The sequence below is a fragment of the Stigmatopora nigra genome, unplaced genomic scaffold, assembly GCF_051989575.1.
Source record: "Stigmatopora nigra isolate UIUO_SnigA unplaced genomic scaffold, RoL_Snig_1.1 HiC_scaffold_27, whole genome shotgun sequence".
NCBI lineage: Eukaryota > Metazoa > Chordata > Actinopteri > Syngnathiformes > Syngnathidae > Stigmatopora > Stigmatopora nigra.
In genome coordinates, this window is record NW_027551606.1 from 2,235,291 (window position 1) to 2,252,713 (window position 17,423).

General features: G+C 42.7%; 1 protein-coding gene and 2 non-coding genes across 3 annotated transcripts in view; 2 read left to right on the forward strand and 1 right to left on the reverse strand.

The window, feature by feature from the left end:
• Positions 1–4,556, forward strand: part of LOC144192825 (ATP-binding cassette sub-family C member 12-like) — a 20,519-nt gene extending 15,963 nt beyond the window's left edge. The window contains exons 20-30 of the mRNA XM_077711637.1: positions 465–472; positions 524–688; positions 1,142–1,279; positions 1,518–1,707; positions 1,776–1,865; positions 1,938–2,127; positions 2,201–2,360; positions 2,431–2,509; positions 3,363–3,476; positions 3,579–3,743; positions 3,815–4,556. Of these exons, the coding sequence (XP_077567763.1) occupies positions 465–472; positions 524–688; positions 1,142–1,279; positions 1,518–1,707; positions 1,776–1,865; positions 1,938–2,127; positions 2,201–2,360; positions 2,431–2,509; positions 3,363–3,476; positions 3,579–3,743; positions 3,815–3,919 (1,404 nt within the window). The 3' untranslated portion in view covers positions 3,920–4,556. The remainder of the gene's footprint in view (positions 1–464; positions 473–523; positions 689–1,141; positions 1,280–1,517; positions 1,708–1,775; positions 1,866–1,937; positions 2,128–2,200; positions 2,361–2,430; positions 2,510–3,362; positions 3,477–3,578; positions 3,744–3,814) is intronic.
• A 579-nt stretch (positions 4,557–5,135) lies between these two features.
• On the reverse strand, positions 5,136–5,207 carry trnad-guc (transfer RNA aspartic acid (anticodon GUC)). Its single transcript has one exon. It is a non-coding gene; the product is annotated as a tRNA-Asp (tRNA).
• Positions 5,208–16,784: 11,577 nt separating this feature from the next.
• On the forward strand, positions 16,785–16,856 carry trnad-guc (transfer RNA aspartic acid (anticodon GUC)). Its single transcript has one exon. It is a non-coding gene; the product is annotated as a tRNA-Asp (tRNA).
• Positions 16,857–17,423: the final 567 nt, after the last annotated feature.

Here is a 17,423-nt window from a genome sequence, read left to right on the forward strand (position 1 = left end):
CTAAGAGAGAGAGAGTTTAATATCTAAAAGAGAGAGTTTAATATCTAAAAGAGAGAGTTTAATATCTAAGAGAGAGAGTTTTTACTGTTTAATATCTAAGTACTGTTTAATGTCTAAGTACTGTTTAGAATCTAAGTACTGTTTAGTATCTAAATACTGTTTACTGTCTAAGTACTGTTTAATATCTAAGTACTGTTTAATGTCAAAGTACTGTTTAGTATCTAAGTACTGTTTAGTATCTAAATACTGTTTACTATCTAAGTACTGTTTAATATCTAAGTACTGTTTCATATCTAAGTACTGTTTCATATGTAAGTACTGTTTAATTTCTAAGTACTGTTAAATTTCTAAGTACTATTTAACAAGCCTTATTAAAAAACTTCAAAATCCCCCAAATATGTATGCTAAGCTAATTGACCTCTCTAAATGGCCCCTAAATATGGTTAGGGCCCAATTAATCTCAGTACTACGAGTGATTAATGCGAGGGGTTCACAGTTCTGAGGTTGTGGGTTCCTATTCCAGGTCGGTCCACACTGTTTGGCTGGCGTTTGCATGTTGCGTGGGTTTTTCCCCCACGGTACTACTTGCCATGATGGTGACCTGTATCGTGGTCATCATCTCGGCCATTTTCCCATTCTTGCTGGTTGCCGTGTTCCCCTTGGGGCTTTTGTTCGCCCTGGTGCTCGCGTAAGTTACCTCCCCTCGGCTTGGGACGATTCGTCGGGGTTAAGGATACTGTATTTTTTGGCACTTATACCGTATTTCTCGCTAAAGGTGACCTGATGGTACGGCTTATATGCGCACAAATTAGACTTGACATGCACAAAACTGCAATGTGACAAAGACCAAATGGCAACTGCATAGGAATGTCCATTCCAGTAATCAATTCTTCTGACAAATGTTTTTTCTTAAGATTTTCCCTTCAAATGAATACGTTTGTACTCCATATTAAACCAATATGGAGGTGAAAATTGTGAATCAAGCTGGCTTATACGAGAGAAATTGTCAAATTCGACCGTTTTAAGGCTATTCTAAGGCGAATACGTGAGAAATTATCAAATTCAACCGTTTTAAGGCTATTTTAAGGCTAATATGTGAGAAATTACAGTTCTTTTTACAGTTTTTTTTTCTTTACTGCAGCATGTTCCAACAAAGTGTGCGCTTGATGAAGAGTTTGGAAAACATCAGCCGCTCTCCCTGCATCTCCCTCACCACGTCCATCTTGCAGGGCCTCAGCACCATCCACGCCTACAACATGCGAGGCAACTACATCAAACTGTGAGACCACTTTTACCAGCACCTAGCACCCCAGATAGCTTGAGACAAATGGACATTCACCATTCACGTTCCCACTCATGATTGTTTAGAGCAGGGGTGTCAAACATGTGGCCCGTGGGCGCAAGTGGCCCGCTTGTGCTTCCCATCCGGCCCATTGGCGGACACATTTTAGCTCATTCATACTGTACATAAAGAATAATAGGCTCTCAATCACATTTAACTCTTGATTTTGCGGTAGGTTCAATTCCCTGAACGACATCAACTCCAACCACTTCCAGCTCTTCTACGCCAGCACTCGTTGGCTGGGCTACAGACTCGACTTCATGGCGGCTGCCTTGACCTTTTGTGTTTCCCTCTTTGCGGTTCTGAGTAGCAACGAGGACATTGATCCATCCTTGAAAGGCTTGGCTTTGTCCTACACCATCCAGGTAGTTTTTAAGATGTTTTAAGGTCGCGGTAGGTTGTGGCTTTCCCAAGCTAACGTAGCCACGTGCAGCTGACCGGCACGCTGCAATACGTGGTGACCGAAGCCATGGAGGTGGAGGCCAGGTTCAACTCCGTGGAGAGGCTCCAGCAGTATATCACGGTCGCTCACAGAACCCGTAGCCGTCGAAACACGGTGCGATGGCCTTCTTAAATCGAAAATTCTTCTGATCAGGGTTGTAAATCGGAAGCGGACGGACACATAGTAGACACCCGCGTTCCCGTAGGCTGGCCCACCAACGGCACCATCGACTTCCGGGACTACAAGATGAAGTACCGTGAGAACACTCCCGTTGTCCTGGACGGGCTGTCTTTCTCCATCGGAGGTGGAGAGAAAATCGGCATCGTGGGAAGGACGGGTTCCGGTGAGGGTCTTTTTTTAGAAGGCAGATCTCCACTTCCTCAGTCTGCGGCCAATAGCCAGTCTTCTCCGTTCAGGTAAATCCTCCCTGGGGGTGGCGCTCTTCCGGCTGGTGGAGGCCCATGAGGGAAGCATCCGTATCGACGGGGTGGAGATCTCCACCATTAGTCTGCGACAGCTTCGTAGGAGACTGTCCATCATCCCGCAGGATCCCGTCCTGTTCATCGGCACCATCAGGTAACCCAGAGGTGGCGGGGGGTGGCAGGTACATTGTCGGTTTGAGGACCACTTTTGTCCATGTCCACAGATACAACCTGGACCCCTTCAATAACTACAGTGACGAGCAAATCTGGGCAGCTCTGGAGAAAACTTGCGTCAAGGACTCGGTGAGTAGGAGTGTGGATTAACTCCAAACTATCCATGTGAATCATCATTACAATTATTGGAATATTTGTACTTTGCATGGCTTTAGAACATCAAAATGGACAAACCTCTACTTAAGAATGCCTCTAGGAGGGAAAGTTTCAGGTTACGAAATGTGCAATGATTGATTTAAAAAGAAGAAAATCAGGAAATGCAATTTTATGAATGGATTAAAAGAACTGGATTAAAATCCCTGAATATTCCGTTTTTTTATAGATCTAAAACAAAGTTAATTTAAAAAAAAATTAAAATATATTTTTCGATTTTACAAAATGATTTTTGAACTAAAAACACAGAAAAAATGGATTAAAAAATGACAATTATTGATTTAAAATGGGGAAAATCAGGAAATGTAATATATATATATATATATATATATATATATATATATATATATATATATATATATATATATATATATATATATATATATATATATATATATATATATATATATATATATATATATATATATATATATATATATATATATATATATATATATATATATATATATATATATATATATATATATATATATATATATATATATATATATATATACTCCATTTTAATTTAATCCTAAAACAGAACACTCATGTTTAACTTTCTTGTGGCCGCACAAAATGATGCAGCCGGCCAGATTTGGCTCCGGGCCGCCACTTTGACAACTGTTGCCTATTTTTTTATTACCACATAAAACACTCGTAAAGATTGTTTCTCAAGGATTTTGGGATGAGGTGAAGATTGGGAGATATCCTGTTATATCGCAGACTGGATATACAGTTTTACGATCAAAACTTTATGTGTGTACAGATCTCCAAACTGGAAGGTCAGCTTCAGGCACCCGTGTCGGAGAACGGAGAGAACTTCTCAGTGGGCGAGCGCCAGTTGATGTGTCTAGCAAGGGCGCTGTTGCGCAACTCCAAGGTTGGGACGTAACCACAAATTTATCGACATTGGCGAAGTCCAATGGAAAAAAATAAAAAAAACTCCCCCGCCCCCACCCACCCCTGCCCCCCCCCCCCCCAGATTATTCTTTTGGACGAGGCCACGGCCTCCATCGATGCCGAGACCGACGCCTTGATCCAGACCACCATCATCGATGCCTTCCAGGACTGCACCGTGCTGACTATTGCACACCGTATCAACACGGTTATGCACGCCGACCGCGTTCTGGTCATGGATGATGGAAAAGTGAGGCGTAATAAAAGGTTTTTGTGTCGGGAACTGTCAAGTCATTCCAAAATGTTACTCCCGACCCACAGGTGGCAGAGTTGGGCGAACCGGAGTTGTTGGCGAGGAGGCCCAATTCGCTGTTTGCCTCGCTCTTGTCCGCCGCAAACACCGTGAGCGCTCGGGAGCCACAGTGAAGGTGAAATATATATACTTATGGTTAATCTTGCACTTTTTTTTAAAAATCTGATCATTAAAAAATACTAGAATTGATTTTTATTGACACCTAATGGTGAAAATGTTTACTGTACTTTTTGTGCTGTGTGAAATGTGAATTGTATTCTTAGATTTAATCTTGCTGCATGTTTGCAATTGTATGTATTAAAAGTTACTATAATAGATTTTTATTGATGTGTTGGTTAAAATGTTTACTATATCTTTTGTGCTGTGTGAAATATGAATCTTATTCTTAGATTTAGTCTTGCATATGTTTGCAATTGTATGTATTGATAGTTACTATAATTGATTTTTATTTAGACCTATTGTTTAAAATGTTTACTATAGCTTTTGTGCTTTGTGAAATGTGAATTGTGTTCTTAGATTTAATCTTGCTCACGTTTGCAATTGTATGTATTAAAAGTTACTATAATAGATTTTTATTGACAATTATTAGTTATGATGTTTACTATATCTTTTGTGCTGTGTGAAATATGAATCGTATTCTTAGATTTAGTCTTGCATATGTTTGCAATTGTATGTATTGATAGTTGATAGTGAATTGTGTTCTTAGATGTAATCTTGCACTCTGATTAATAAAAGTCACTAAAACAGAAAGTAAGCACTCATGATTGACCATACTAAGGAGGAATTTTGGAATTGATGAAGTTTACTGCATACCTGTCAACTGGTACGTTCTCGCCGTAATTGGTACAACTGAAAGCCCATTTTTATATTGGTACGCTGTACACATGAAAATGGTACGCTAAACGGTGATTTTGAGAAAAAAAAATAAATTAAGGCACTTTCTAGCCATTTTTCACCATCCGCCATTGTTTCTTCCCGGAAACGCATGTCTGCCAAGTGATATATGTACCGGCGCCTCTGATTGGCTAAAAAAAAAAGATCATGATAAACATTTCGTTTTGTAACACTTTCACCATGTGATTTCCGTTTCCTGTTCCCTTGTTTATGTTTACTTTCATTTGCAAAAAATTACAAAAAAGTAAAGTGGTAAGATTTTCCATGTATTTATACATATATGTAAGGGCGAAAACAAAATTTGGTAAGATCACAAATGGTTCGAGGTTGACAGGTATGTTACTGCATTTCATTTCAAAATTAAGCTTAGAAGAAATCTATCATGTACTAACTGGTGGAGAAGAGTGTAGTGAGTCAGATGCGTAAAAGTTGACACTCCCCGTCGGGGAATCGAACCCCGGTCTTCCGCGTGACAGGCGGAGATACTGTCCACTATACTAACGAGGAAGGATACTGCTCCACATTGAAAATTAAGTTTCGAAGAAACCTAATATGTACTAACTGGTTGAATTTTTAGTGCAGTGTGGCAAACGTGAAAAGTTTTTACTCCCCGTCGGGGAATCGAACCCCGGTCTTCAATGTGACAGGCGGAGATACTGTCCACCGCGTGTAACCCTGGGGAACAGGATTTTATTTGGCCGTACTAGTATAAAGTGTAATTGCGCATCCACAACAGTAGCTGGCAGTGGCGCTCTCATTGTTACTTCTGTCATGTTTGTGGGAGTGCAACATTTCACATGTTGTACCTATAACACTTTTATAAAATGATTTTATTTATAGTCACGGTGGGAAGTGGGGGGGGGGGGGGCGAATAGTTTTCTTCTTGCTAGGGGGGGCCTAACAGAAAATAATTGAGAAGCACTGCACTATACTAACAAGATTACTGTATCCCGATGACAATTGTTTTTTGAAGACAGCTAATATATACTAACTGGTAGAGTATAGTGCATCCCCCTTGCTCTCCACTACGGCAGCCGCCGCACGGAGACGTCCTGAATGGTCTCTCCAACAACAACCATCTGTAAACATGATTGTTACCAAATGTAAGCGGTTTAGTATTGAGATCAGGCCGAACGTACCTTTGGTGATTAACCCTCATAGCACTTTCATGTGGTCCTAGCTGAATATTATCCGCCATATTGATACCTGTGTGAACGTAATTGATGTTTGGAGCTGTGAGAATACGTAAAAGTCTAGACTGTCGAAGCGATGATAAGGTAAATGCTGATGAAGCCACATACGCCGATACCCCATGATCAGTCAGAACATATATGGGATGTCCCATCACTGTATGAGCTGTTTTAAGAAGCACTTTAGCGAGCCCTGCGAGCCCTACGAGTACACTCTGGTTGACGAAGCTCAACACCATCTAGTGTTACGCTACAATACATCAATACCCGCCTAGTCGTCGAAACCTTCTGAAATAAAACAGCATTTACTGTAGTCGCCGAGTTAGACACATCAAGATGAAAAGGTTTGTCGAAATCAGGGTTGGCCAGGGCAGCCGCAGAGGCCAGTTCTTGAACCAGAGACACAAAGGTTTCATCTGCTTCTTTCGTCCAATCAAGTTGTGCTCTAAGATTCTTAACACCTTTGTCTTTTACCAGAACGCGAAGTGTATGTGTCTTGTCCACATAACATGGTATATAGGTCCTACTGTAGCCACAGAGGCCCAGAAATGACAACATGTCTTTGACGGTTTGGGGCCTGGAATGAGACAAAATGGTTTTTCGATGTTCAGGTGACATGGACAGTCCTTTGGCTGACACAACACGGCCTAGAAAAGTTACTTCTCTTCGACAACACTGAAGCTTCTTCTTTGACACTTTGAAACCAATATTATGAAGTTTTAGCAGGACCATCCTAGTGACCGCCAGACAGATTTCAGAAGTGGTTGTCGCAATGCAAAGGTCATCCACATACTGTAAAAGAACAGAGTTTTCAGGTAACGTTAGGTCTTGTAACAGGTCCTTCTGACACTGATTAAAAATACCAGGTGAGTTTTTAAACCCTTGTGGCAGGCGCTGATACTGCATCTGGACACCACGATAGGTGAACGCAAAGTACTGTCTGGCTGAAGGATGCAAAGGTACACAGAAAAAGGCGTTAGCTAGATCAATACAAGTAAACCATTGATACACTGGACTGAGCGAAGTCAACATTCTATGGGGGTCGGGTACTGGTAGGATCGGAGTCAGCGTCGCGTCGTTCACAGGTCTAAGGTCATGTGCCATACGGTAACTCTGTCCGTCCGCCTTAAGTACTGGTCGCAATGCCGTGTTCCATCGTGAGTTAGAAAGTTCTATCACACCTGCGTCCCACAGTCCACCTAGAGTGTCTTCCATACCTTTGTCCGCATCTGGAGTCCATCTATATTGTGGCCTGTGGATGATGGCACTCTCATCTATTTTTAACATTACAGGTGGAATTTTAACACAATGTCCTACATCAAATGGTCCTGATGACCACAATGTGTCCGGAATAGTTTTCAGTAAATCCTCTGTCTGGTGGTGATCAGTCAATTCCCTACCATGTTCTCGAGTCAAGATTTGTTCCTCCAAAATGGAGGAGTTTATCAATGGGGCATGTGGATCAATCTGATAAGAGTCATGCAATTTGGAATAAGTCAGCCCTGGTAGGTCAGTGGACTGCCAGTCCGTGACTTTAAGAAGTTTCTTGACCATGGGACCGAGTTGACGAGCTTCGTGACCATGAGACAGAGCCAAAGAAATGTGGGGGTCGGCTGTATCCGACATTTTGTACCACACTTTTTGCGATTCGTCCAAATCAACATATGAAGCTACGCCTTCTGGACCCACAAATATTTTGGTGGATTTCAATTGCCAGGGTGTTCCAAGAACCTTCTGAAAACGGTCTCGATAGACTAAGTCATCTTCTGTGTCATAAAACAAAGTACAATGAAAGTCATCCTTGGGCGGATGGTAAGGCCGGAGTGAATCAATGAATGATTTCCACTGGTGATAAACAAACAACAGTCCCCCAGTGGCCGGAGTTTCAGGCTCAAGACATGACCAATAGATTGTTGCTACCTCGGTGTCTTGTTGCAAGGGACACATCATGATGTGGTGGCCCCCCCTGTTGTGTTGGGGGTTGCCGCGGGTACTGTCGCTGACCGGGACACTCATGTCTCCAGTGTCCAGGACGGCCACATGTAAAACAGTTGTCTTGTTGGCCCGGTCTCGAGTACCCTTTTCCCCGGCCACCAGAGAAACCACCCCTGCGACCACCGTATCCATCATGGAACTGACCACCATCTCGAGCCCGACCATGGCCCTGGAACATCTGGGCAGATTGGTTTGTCTTTTCCTGTTTAGATTTTTTGGATTCACTATAAAATTTGGAAAGTTGTAATTTTACCAGAGCAGAATTCATATTTAGCGACTCGGCTTTTTCTTTTACCTTCTCGTTATCATACATCTTACAATGGTGAGACAGGTGACGTTTAAACCTTGGTTCATCACCAGTCAACAAGTCAGGGTCCTTTCTCAACTCCCTTTTCACAGGTTCTGGAAGACCCTCGACAACAGCTGTTCGGAATAAGAGGATATTATCTAATCTGCCCGATGGGTGTCGGCCGGTACTATCTATCCAGGCATTAATGCACTTTTCATAGTGTACCGGACCTCCCACTCCATCGATGTATGGAAACACGGTTGGAGCCATGTCATGGGATCTTGGGAAGGTATTTTTAATTGCCGTAAATAAGGCGCCCGATACCTGGGACAATGGGGTTTCGTGTGGTTACCTGATAGTTTCTGCTTCCTCCTCTATCATTTGTAATTGATGATGAGAGCAGGAAGCTGATATGGCCTGTCTCATGTCACCAAGCGCACAATTCTGTCCGCTCATTAGGGCCAAAAACTTCATCAGCCATGTACTTCCTCCATTCGCCATTGGAGGGAGTTGGTCAGCCAATGTAGCCACATCTCTAAAACCAAGAGGTTCAAATATCATTTCTGCTCCCTGATGGCGGAGGGGATACATACCTCCAGATGTAGCTTGTACCCGCTTTGCGCTGGGCTTTGGTTTTGGCGCGGCAGTCTTGTCTGGTGTCTCTTTTGCCCCATTGTTACGTGGGCGAAGGGCGTAATGAGATCCCAAATCTGGTAGAGCCTGTTTATACATGTCCACACTCTCATTCTCCTGTTCACCTGCAATGTCTGAATCATTATCTGAGTTATAGTCTGATTGTCGATTCGCGTCCTCAAACAGTATAAGATTGTCAGTCAAGTCATCTTTTCCTTTTTCCTACCTTTCTTTATTTCATTTTTCTGTCGAGTCCCTTTGGTCATTTCTTTTTCATCATTGTCCTCTCGGTCAGTCAAGTCAACTCTGGATCGTTCTGTCTTATCTTTCGCGTGTTCGAGATTACATGCTTTTCCTATGAGGCCTTTTGCCTCGGAGGACATAGCTTCCTCCTCATTCTCAACGTCAAGGATCAATCGTCCACCTAAAGTCACTATTGGTGCTTGTATGGGTATACCGTGAGGTTTTAATGGAGTTCTATTATTCAGTGGCGGCGCTGAAGGTACAAGAGTCAAAGTTGGTTCGATCTGGGTGGGGGCCCTCACCGCCGCCAAAGCTGTTGACGCAATTACCAGGTTGTGTATTGCCAATCTATGCTGTTCCAACTCCTCCTCCTTTCTCAGTATCGACCCCCGCCTCCACCTCCACACCTCCTCTTTTCTCCTTCGGAGTTCCACCTCCTTAGCTGTGACGTCACGCTCTACTTTCCGCAAAGCAATGGACAAGTTATTCATATTCCATTCATGCTTTTGACCTACAAAATGTACATTTTTTTTTAAAGTACTAAATTGTTTCACCAACTCGCGTCTTATTTTTGGTTGTTTTTTAACTTGAACACCACTCAGAACCTGTGCTTCCACATCTGCATACAAAATTGTCAATTCATTCCATTCTCCACATTCTCCCGCACTCTCACATCCTTCCATTTTCACCAATTCAATCTAGATCAAGTCTCCGGATAAATTTAGAATTTTAGTATGTTCAATTCTAGGAATTATTGTTACTTTTTTATTTTTTTTTATTTTTTTTTTTTAGAATCAATTCTAGGAATGAAACATCTGTGGACCCAGTTGTTTCCCTGCTGAAGACTTTAAAATAACTCCTGCATATAACTCTTTCCGGAATCTCTTGTTCCTTTGTTTCATACGACGTTTTCTCTATTTCAAAACGACCGTCCTGGGATCGTCATCAATTCCGACTCTAGGTATATTACAACCTTTTCGAAATCTCCTATTCCCAAACCCCCTTTCTATAGTCACTTCTCCATAATTTAAAAACCCAATAGCAGAATTTTAACGTTTCAGTAATAGGTATTCTGCTTACCTTTCAGTTGATCAGGCGCCTGTTGGAGAAGTCCCAAGAGAAAGGTCTCACGCTCGCCGGCGTGCCCTCACGTTCGCTGACGTGGTTAACTTTTCCTTATTCTCACGTTCGCTGACGTGTTTAACTTTTCCTTATTCTCACGTTCGCTGACGTGCTTCGATAACCGCGACTCCACGTTCGCCGACGTGTTTTAGAGTCCGCGGCTGGCCTTAACCCATATGTCTACGCAGTTCCTCCCTGGTTCACGGACGGAGTTATCGGCCTTAACCCCTAAACTGTCTACGCAACCGACTCACGGACTGGGTCACCAAAACTGTTAGACTAAACTATTTCACCTGACTCCAATTCCTTAACTCTGTAGTCTCCAGTCTAACAATGGAGCGTGTTCAGCATCTGATTAATAAAAGTCACTAAAACAGAAAGTAAGCACTCATGATTGACCATACTAAGGAGGAATTTTGGAATTGATGAAGTTTACTGCATTTCATTTCAAAATTGAGCTTAGAAGAAATCTATCATGTACTAACTGGTGGAGAAGAGTGTAGTGAGTCAGATGCGTTAAAGTTGACACTCCCCGTCGGGGAATCGAGACCCGGTCTTCCGCGGGACAGGCGGAGATACTGTCCACTATACTAACGAGGAAGGATACTGCTCGTCATTGAAAATTAAGTTTCGAAGAAAGCTAATATGTACTAACTGGTTGAATTTTTAGTGCAGTGTGGCAAACGTGAAAAGTTTTTACTCCCCGTCGGGGAATCGAACCCCGGTCTTCAATGTGACAGGCGGAGATACTGTCCACCGCGTGTAAACCTGGGGAACAGGATTTTATTTGGCCGTACTAGTATAAAGTGTAATTGCGCATCCACAACAGTAGCTGGGAGTGGCGCTCTCATTGTTACTTCTGTCATGTTTGTGGGAGTGCAACATTTCACATGTTGTACCTATAACACTTTTATAAATTGATTTTATTTATAGTCACGGTGGGAAGTGTGGGGGGGGGGGGGGGGGCGAATAGTTTTCTTCTTGCTAGGGGGGGCCTAACAGAAAATAATTGAGAAGCACTGCACTATACTAACAAGATTACTGTATCCCGATGACAATTATTTTTTGAAGACAGCTAATTATTAGCTGTCTATACTATTAGCTGCTAATAGTATAGTGCAGTGTGGCAGACGCAAAAGGTAGACACTCCCCGTCGGGGAATCGAACCCCGGTCTTCCGCGTGACAGGCGGAGATACTGTCCACTATACCAGTGTTTCTCAACCTTTTTTGAGCCACGGCACATTTTTTTACATTGGAAAAATTTGTGGCACACCACTAACCAAAGATTTTACAAAATGACACTCTGTATAGTATATTTAATTACAATATAATTTCTCAATTTATTTATACTCAGTCAGTGTGAAACCTGGGCCTGTTTAGATGAACACAAAGCCGATATCCTGGCAGGAATAGTAGAAAGACACACACGAAGCTCTTCTTCAACAGCTCTCAGTCTCTCTCTGTTTTTAGTTTTTATAGCAGTTAGGCTTGAAAAGCTCAGCTCACACAGATATGTTGTGGAAAATGGGAGCAATGTCAGAACAGCTTTGTTGGCCAGAATGGGGAACTCCTTGGCAGCAGTCAACCAAAAACTGTCCAAAGGAAGATCAGCAAATCTTAGTTTTAAACCACGATCCTGTCTCAGTTCAGTTAGTTCCTCCTGCTCTTGTAAAGTCATGTCCTTTCGAACAACTGATGCCGAGCTGTATGGGTCCCTAACCCAGTCAAAGCATTCAGTGGAGGCTGAAGAGAAATAAAATGACAACTTCTCCTCAAGACTTTTCAAATGTTTACCTATTACCTCAGACAGTGCAGCAGTGTTGCTTTGCTGTTTGTCTGTGAGTGGGAACATCTCCAGGTTGGCACGTTGCACATGTTGTTGCCAGAGGTGCACCTTTAAACGGAATCCATTTATTTTATCTGTGCTTGTAAGCAGGTTTTCATTTCGGCCCTGCATCCTTGTGTTCAGTTCATTAAGATGATGAAATATATCAGCCAGGTATGCCAACTTTGCGCACCACTCATCACTTGCAAACTGATTTGAGTAATCAGACCTCTCATTTGTCAGAAACATTTTAAGTTCCTCTCGCAGCTCATACACACGGGTCAGCACCTTACCGCGCGACAACCATCGGACCTCCGTATGGAGCAATAAGGCTTTATGCTCCGCTCCCATTTCCTCACACAGAGATGCGACTATACGGCTTTTCAGAGGTCGTGTCTTCACAAAGTTCACTATGCGCACCACATCGTCCAACACAGGAACCAGTTCTACTGGTAAAGTCTTCGCAACGAGGGCCTCACGGTGCAAAAAACAGTGCGTAATAATCAGATCTGGGTTTCTTTCCTTCACTCTACTCACGAAGCCTTTGGTGCGCCCGACCATGGCTGCAGCTCCATCAGTGCACACACTTGTGCAGTTTTCCCACGTAAGTCCTCCCTGGTCAAGATATTCCGATGTGACCCGAAAAATTTCCTCTCCAGTTGTTTTTTCTGGCAGTGTCTTGCAAAATAGGAAGTTTTCTCTAATGGCATCACCATCCACAAAACGCACATTGGCCAAGAGCTGAGAATGTCCACTAATATCCGTAGACTCGTCAACTTGCAACGCAAATTTCCTACTGATGCGTATCTTTTCCAAAACATGGCTTTCGATGTCTGTAGACATGTCATCAATACGCCTGGCAATTGTGTTATCAGAGAGCGGGACTTTATCTATGTCTTTAGCCGCACCAGGGCCGAGCATCTCGTTGACAATGGCTTTACAGGCAGGTAGTATTAATGTCTCTGCCACAGTGTGCGGCTTTTTTGATTTAGCAACAAGTTCGGCGACTAGGTAACTAGCTTTGAGCGCTTTCTCATTTACCTTTGTGGTTTTTCTCATAAACGTTGCCTGTTTCTCTGTGTTTACATGCAGGCGAACAAAATAGTCTATCGGCTTGTTTTGAAGCGACGGGTGTTTCGTTTGGAGATGGCGTTTAAGCTTGCTTGGCACCATGGCGCTGTTGGATAGCTTCTCGCCACACACCAGGCATAACGGAATAGGTGTCGTCTCATCCCCGGTGAAAGTAAATCCAAACGAAAGATAGCTTTTACTATATTGCCTTGAGCTCACCGTCTTTGCTTTGTTTTCTCCACCACTCATACTAGGGCCTTTATCCGGGTCAGAATCTTGTCCAGGGCGCAGTTCGGAGTTTGCAGTTGTCCTTTTTAAAAACTTCTCCATGACTGTCACCACGGTGCATCACTAATTTTCTTGGCGGAACGTGTCAATCAACTACGTGTTGCCACACGGACAAATATTACATTACGCTGCCAGCCTTTGCAGCACGGACATTGGACAATGACATCATATTTGCAGAAATCTATTAATAAATGTTAATTTAAAAAAAAGGATATTGGATAATTTCTCACGGCACACCTGAGGATCTCTCACGGCACACTAGTGTGCCGCGGCACAGTGGTTGAAAATCACTGGTCTACGTCGTACTTTTGGAGGGCTGGATATCCACTAAGATCCCGGAGGTCTCCGGATGTTCTCGGGGATATCGAAGGTCATAGATTTAGGTTTCTTGCCTTTCCTTCCGACAGTGATTAGGTCTTGGCGACTATAGAAAAGCGAACGAACTGGAGAGCAGTGAGCCGCTGCACCCGTGCGCGCCGCCACCTTGCTTGATTTCAGCCTTTATTTGTTGCCAGGGTCAGAAATTTGGAAGCTTTCACAATCAGCTCTGCAGGAGGCATAAAATAAGTATTGACGAAACTGTTCAGCAAATCAGATGAACATGAGTATTGTTGGAATTATATATTAAAATGTTAACTAACGACAATTATGCAACTTACTAATTGAAGAATCTGACATATTTTACTCTTCTTTTTAGTATAGCTGTTTCATTTTTATATCATATTTTACTCATTATTTTTAGTTTAGCTGTTTCATTTTTATATCATATTTTACTCATTCTTTTTAGTATAGCTGTTTCATTTTGATATCACATTTTACTCATTCCTTTTGTTGTGGCGGCCTTGTTTTAGAGTCGCCACTGGTTCCCAACTCAATTACAATATGAACAGAAGGATGGGTCTGAGACTCCTCAGCTACAATGTTAACAAAAGGCTCTTCCTGAGATTCTTATTTCAAGGTGGGATCCACACTGATAAGAGACCAGATGGAGGACTTCAAAGGGCAGAGGAACAAAGAGCAGGGCAGAGGGTCAGGACTTTATAGGACCAGCGGAGACAGAGGTCTGGATGATGTGGATTCAAGGCTGGAAGATGTGGAGCCCAGAGAAAACCCCCCTCACAGCAGCCCTGGACCAGCCCACATCTCATTATTAATCAGCGAATGAATATGCATTTTTGTTGGACTATAACTGGGCAAACGCGGGTTTGGACAATGTCTTTTCCATCCTCCGCTTTGGGACATCAACACTCAGCGGGCTTATTCTATGGGAGGGAGACCCGGAGCTCTGTATGAATCAATTTGAATGGAATAAACCATCTGTGGATAAACTCGCTCAACCCTGGTTTGTCTCCTCCGATGCTGAACACGCTCCATTGTTAGACTGGAGACTACAGAGTTAAGGAATTGAAGTCAGGTGAAATAGTTTAGTCTAACATAATACATTAATAACTAAGCAAATGAAACTAAGGCTGAACCACTATATATGTTTAATAGTGTTTTTACGACTTCACTATGTGGAACACAGCCGCTTGTTAAACCCTGTATGATTTATCGCGTAAATAATGAGCTATCTATACTTTATGGCATAGACGCTGAAGTTACTTTCAGTTCCGTTATCTTAGAATGACCAATGTGAACCCTAGTGTCTCACTCCTTTTTCCAGTTTTGTTTGTGTTACCAGAAGTTATGGCCCCCTCGGCTCAGAGAAAGAGAAGTTACTGCCGACAGACATGAGTTAAAAGGATGACCCATGTGTGGGGTCATAGGGGGTCTTTTCACACACACACTCATACTCAGAGGGACGGAGATCATTGCTATATATGTGCTTTGTAAACTGTATTGAGTTACCTTTCTTCCTCTTGCTTCTGTATGAGGTGTTAGGTCCAGATCGATCTGTTATATAAAGCCACGCCTTTTGAACGAGACTCTGCTGACTTTTTCCATTTATGAATTAAAAGAACTTGTGGAAGTAGAAACAGGCTAATATTGAAATTAGCTAACAGCAACAACAAACTTTCTACTTCAGTATTTAAAGTTTTTCCAGAGTATTTTGATTTACGATTGCATGATTTCATATAAGAAACCTTTACGCCAAACTTGCGGCATGCCCTACCTCGTTAGTATAGTGGACAGTATCTCCTCTTGTCATGCGGAAGACCGGGCTTCGATTCCCTGGCGGCGAGTGAACCTTTTTTTTTAGAATTTGGTACACTTCACCGACACACACTTTTACTTTGATTTTCGACTTTAGTATTCTTGGTCAGGTAAATTTAGCACTTATATGTAGTTGGATAGCTTTGTTCCGAAGCTATTTGTCGACGAATCTATGCAGGCTTCCTCGTTAGTGACACTACACTGTATTCAATACATATTGGATTTATTGTAAACTTAAATGTCCTAGGCACATTGCCACCTTCCTCGTTACTATAGTGGACAGTATCTCCGCCTGTCACGCGGAAGACCGGAGTTCGATTCCTCGACGCGGAGTGACTACATTTTGCGTCTGCCACACTGCACTATACTCTACCAGTTAGTATATATTAGCTGTCTTCAAAAAATAATTGTCACGGGGATGCAGTAATCTTGTTAGTATAGTGGACGGTATCTCCGCCCCGTCAGGTGGAAGTCTGGAGTTCGATTCCCCGACGGGGAGTCCCCTTATGTAAAAATCCGCGACACTTCACCGACACACATACTTATTCTAGCAATGTTTAAGTCATAGCTTTCTTCGTAACCAAATTGTTGATCGAGAAAGTCTTCCTTCCTCCAGTTAGTACATATTAACTTTATGCCAAATGTCATTTCCAACGGCTAACGGCAGACTTCCACGTTAGAATAGTGGACAGTATCTCCACCTATCACCCGGGAGACCGGGGTTCGATTCCCCGACAGGGAGTAATATCTATATATATAATATATTTTTGCATCTGCTACACTACCCCTTACTCTTCCAGTTTGGAGATCTGTACACACATAAAGTTTTGATCGTAAAACTGTATATCCAGTCTGCGATATAACAGGATATCTCCCAATCTTCACCTCATCCCACCTTCTTCCAAACTTCATTTCCAACGAGAACGGCAACTTTCTCGTTAGTATAGTGGACAGTATCTTCGCCTGTCACGCGGAAGACCGGGGTTCGATTCCCCGACGGGGAGGATCAACTTATCACATTTGTCACACTTCACTGTATATTCAACCAGTTGTTAAATAATAGCTTTCTTTAAAACTTAATTTTAATGGATGGCAGCATTCTTCCTCTTTGGAATAGTGGACAGTATCTCCGCCTGTCACGCTGAAGACCGACGTTCGATTCCCCGACGGGGAATTTCAATCTTTCGCGTCTACTACACTACCCCATACTCAACCATTTAGTACATATATTAGCTTTCTTCAAGGAATACTTGTCACGACGCAATAGCAACCTTCCTCGTTAGTATAGTGGACAGTATCTCCGCCTGTCACGCGGAAGACCGGGGTTCGATTCCCCGACGGGGAGTGTCTACCTTTTGCGTCTGCCACACTGCACTATACTCTACCAGTTAGTATATATTAGCTGTCTTCGAAAAATAATTGTCATCGGGATACAGTAATCTTGTTAGTATAGTGGACGGTATCTCCGCCCCGTCAGGTGGATGTCTGGAGTTCGATTCCCCGACGGGGAGTCCGCTTTTGTAAAAATCTGCGACACTTCACCGACACAAACACTTATTCTAGCAATGTTTAAGTCATAGCTTTCCTCGTAACCAAATTGTTGATCGAGAAAGTCTTCCTTCCTTCAGTTAGTACATATTAACTTTCTGCCAAACTTCATTTCCATCGACCAACGGCAGCCTTCCTCGTTAGTATAGTCACTATACTATACACTATACTATACTATACACTATACTATAGTCGCCAAGACCTAATCACTGTCGGAAGGAAAGGCAAGAAACCTAAATCTATGACCTTCGATATCCCCGAGAACATCCGGAGACCTCCGGGATCTTAGTGGATATCCAGCCCTCCAAAAGTACGACGTAGACGACGAAGAGAAAGAAAACAGAAACGGGATTGTCGGTCGGTC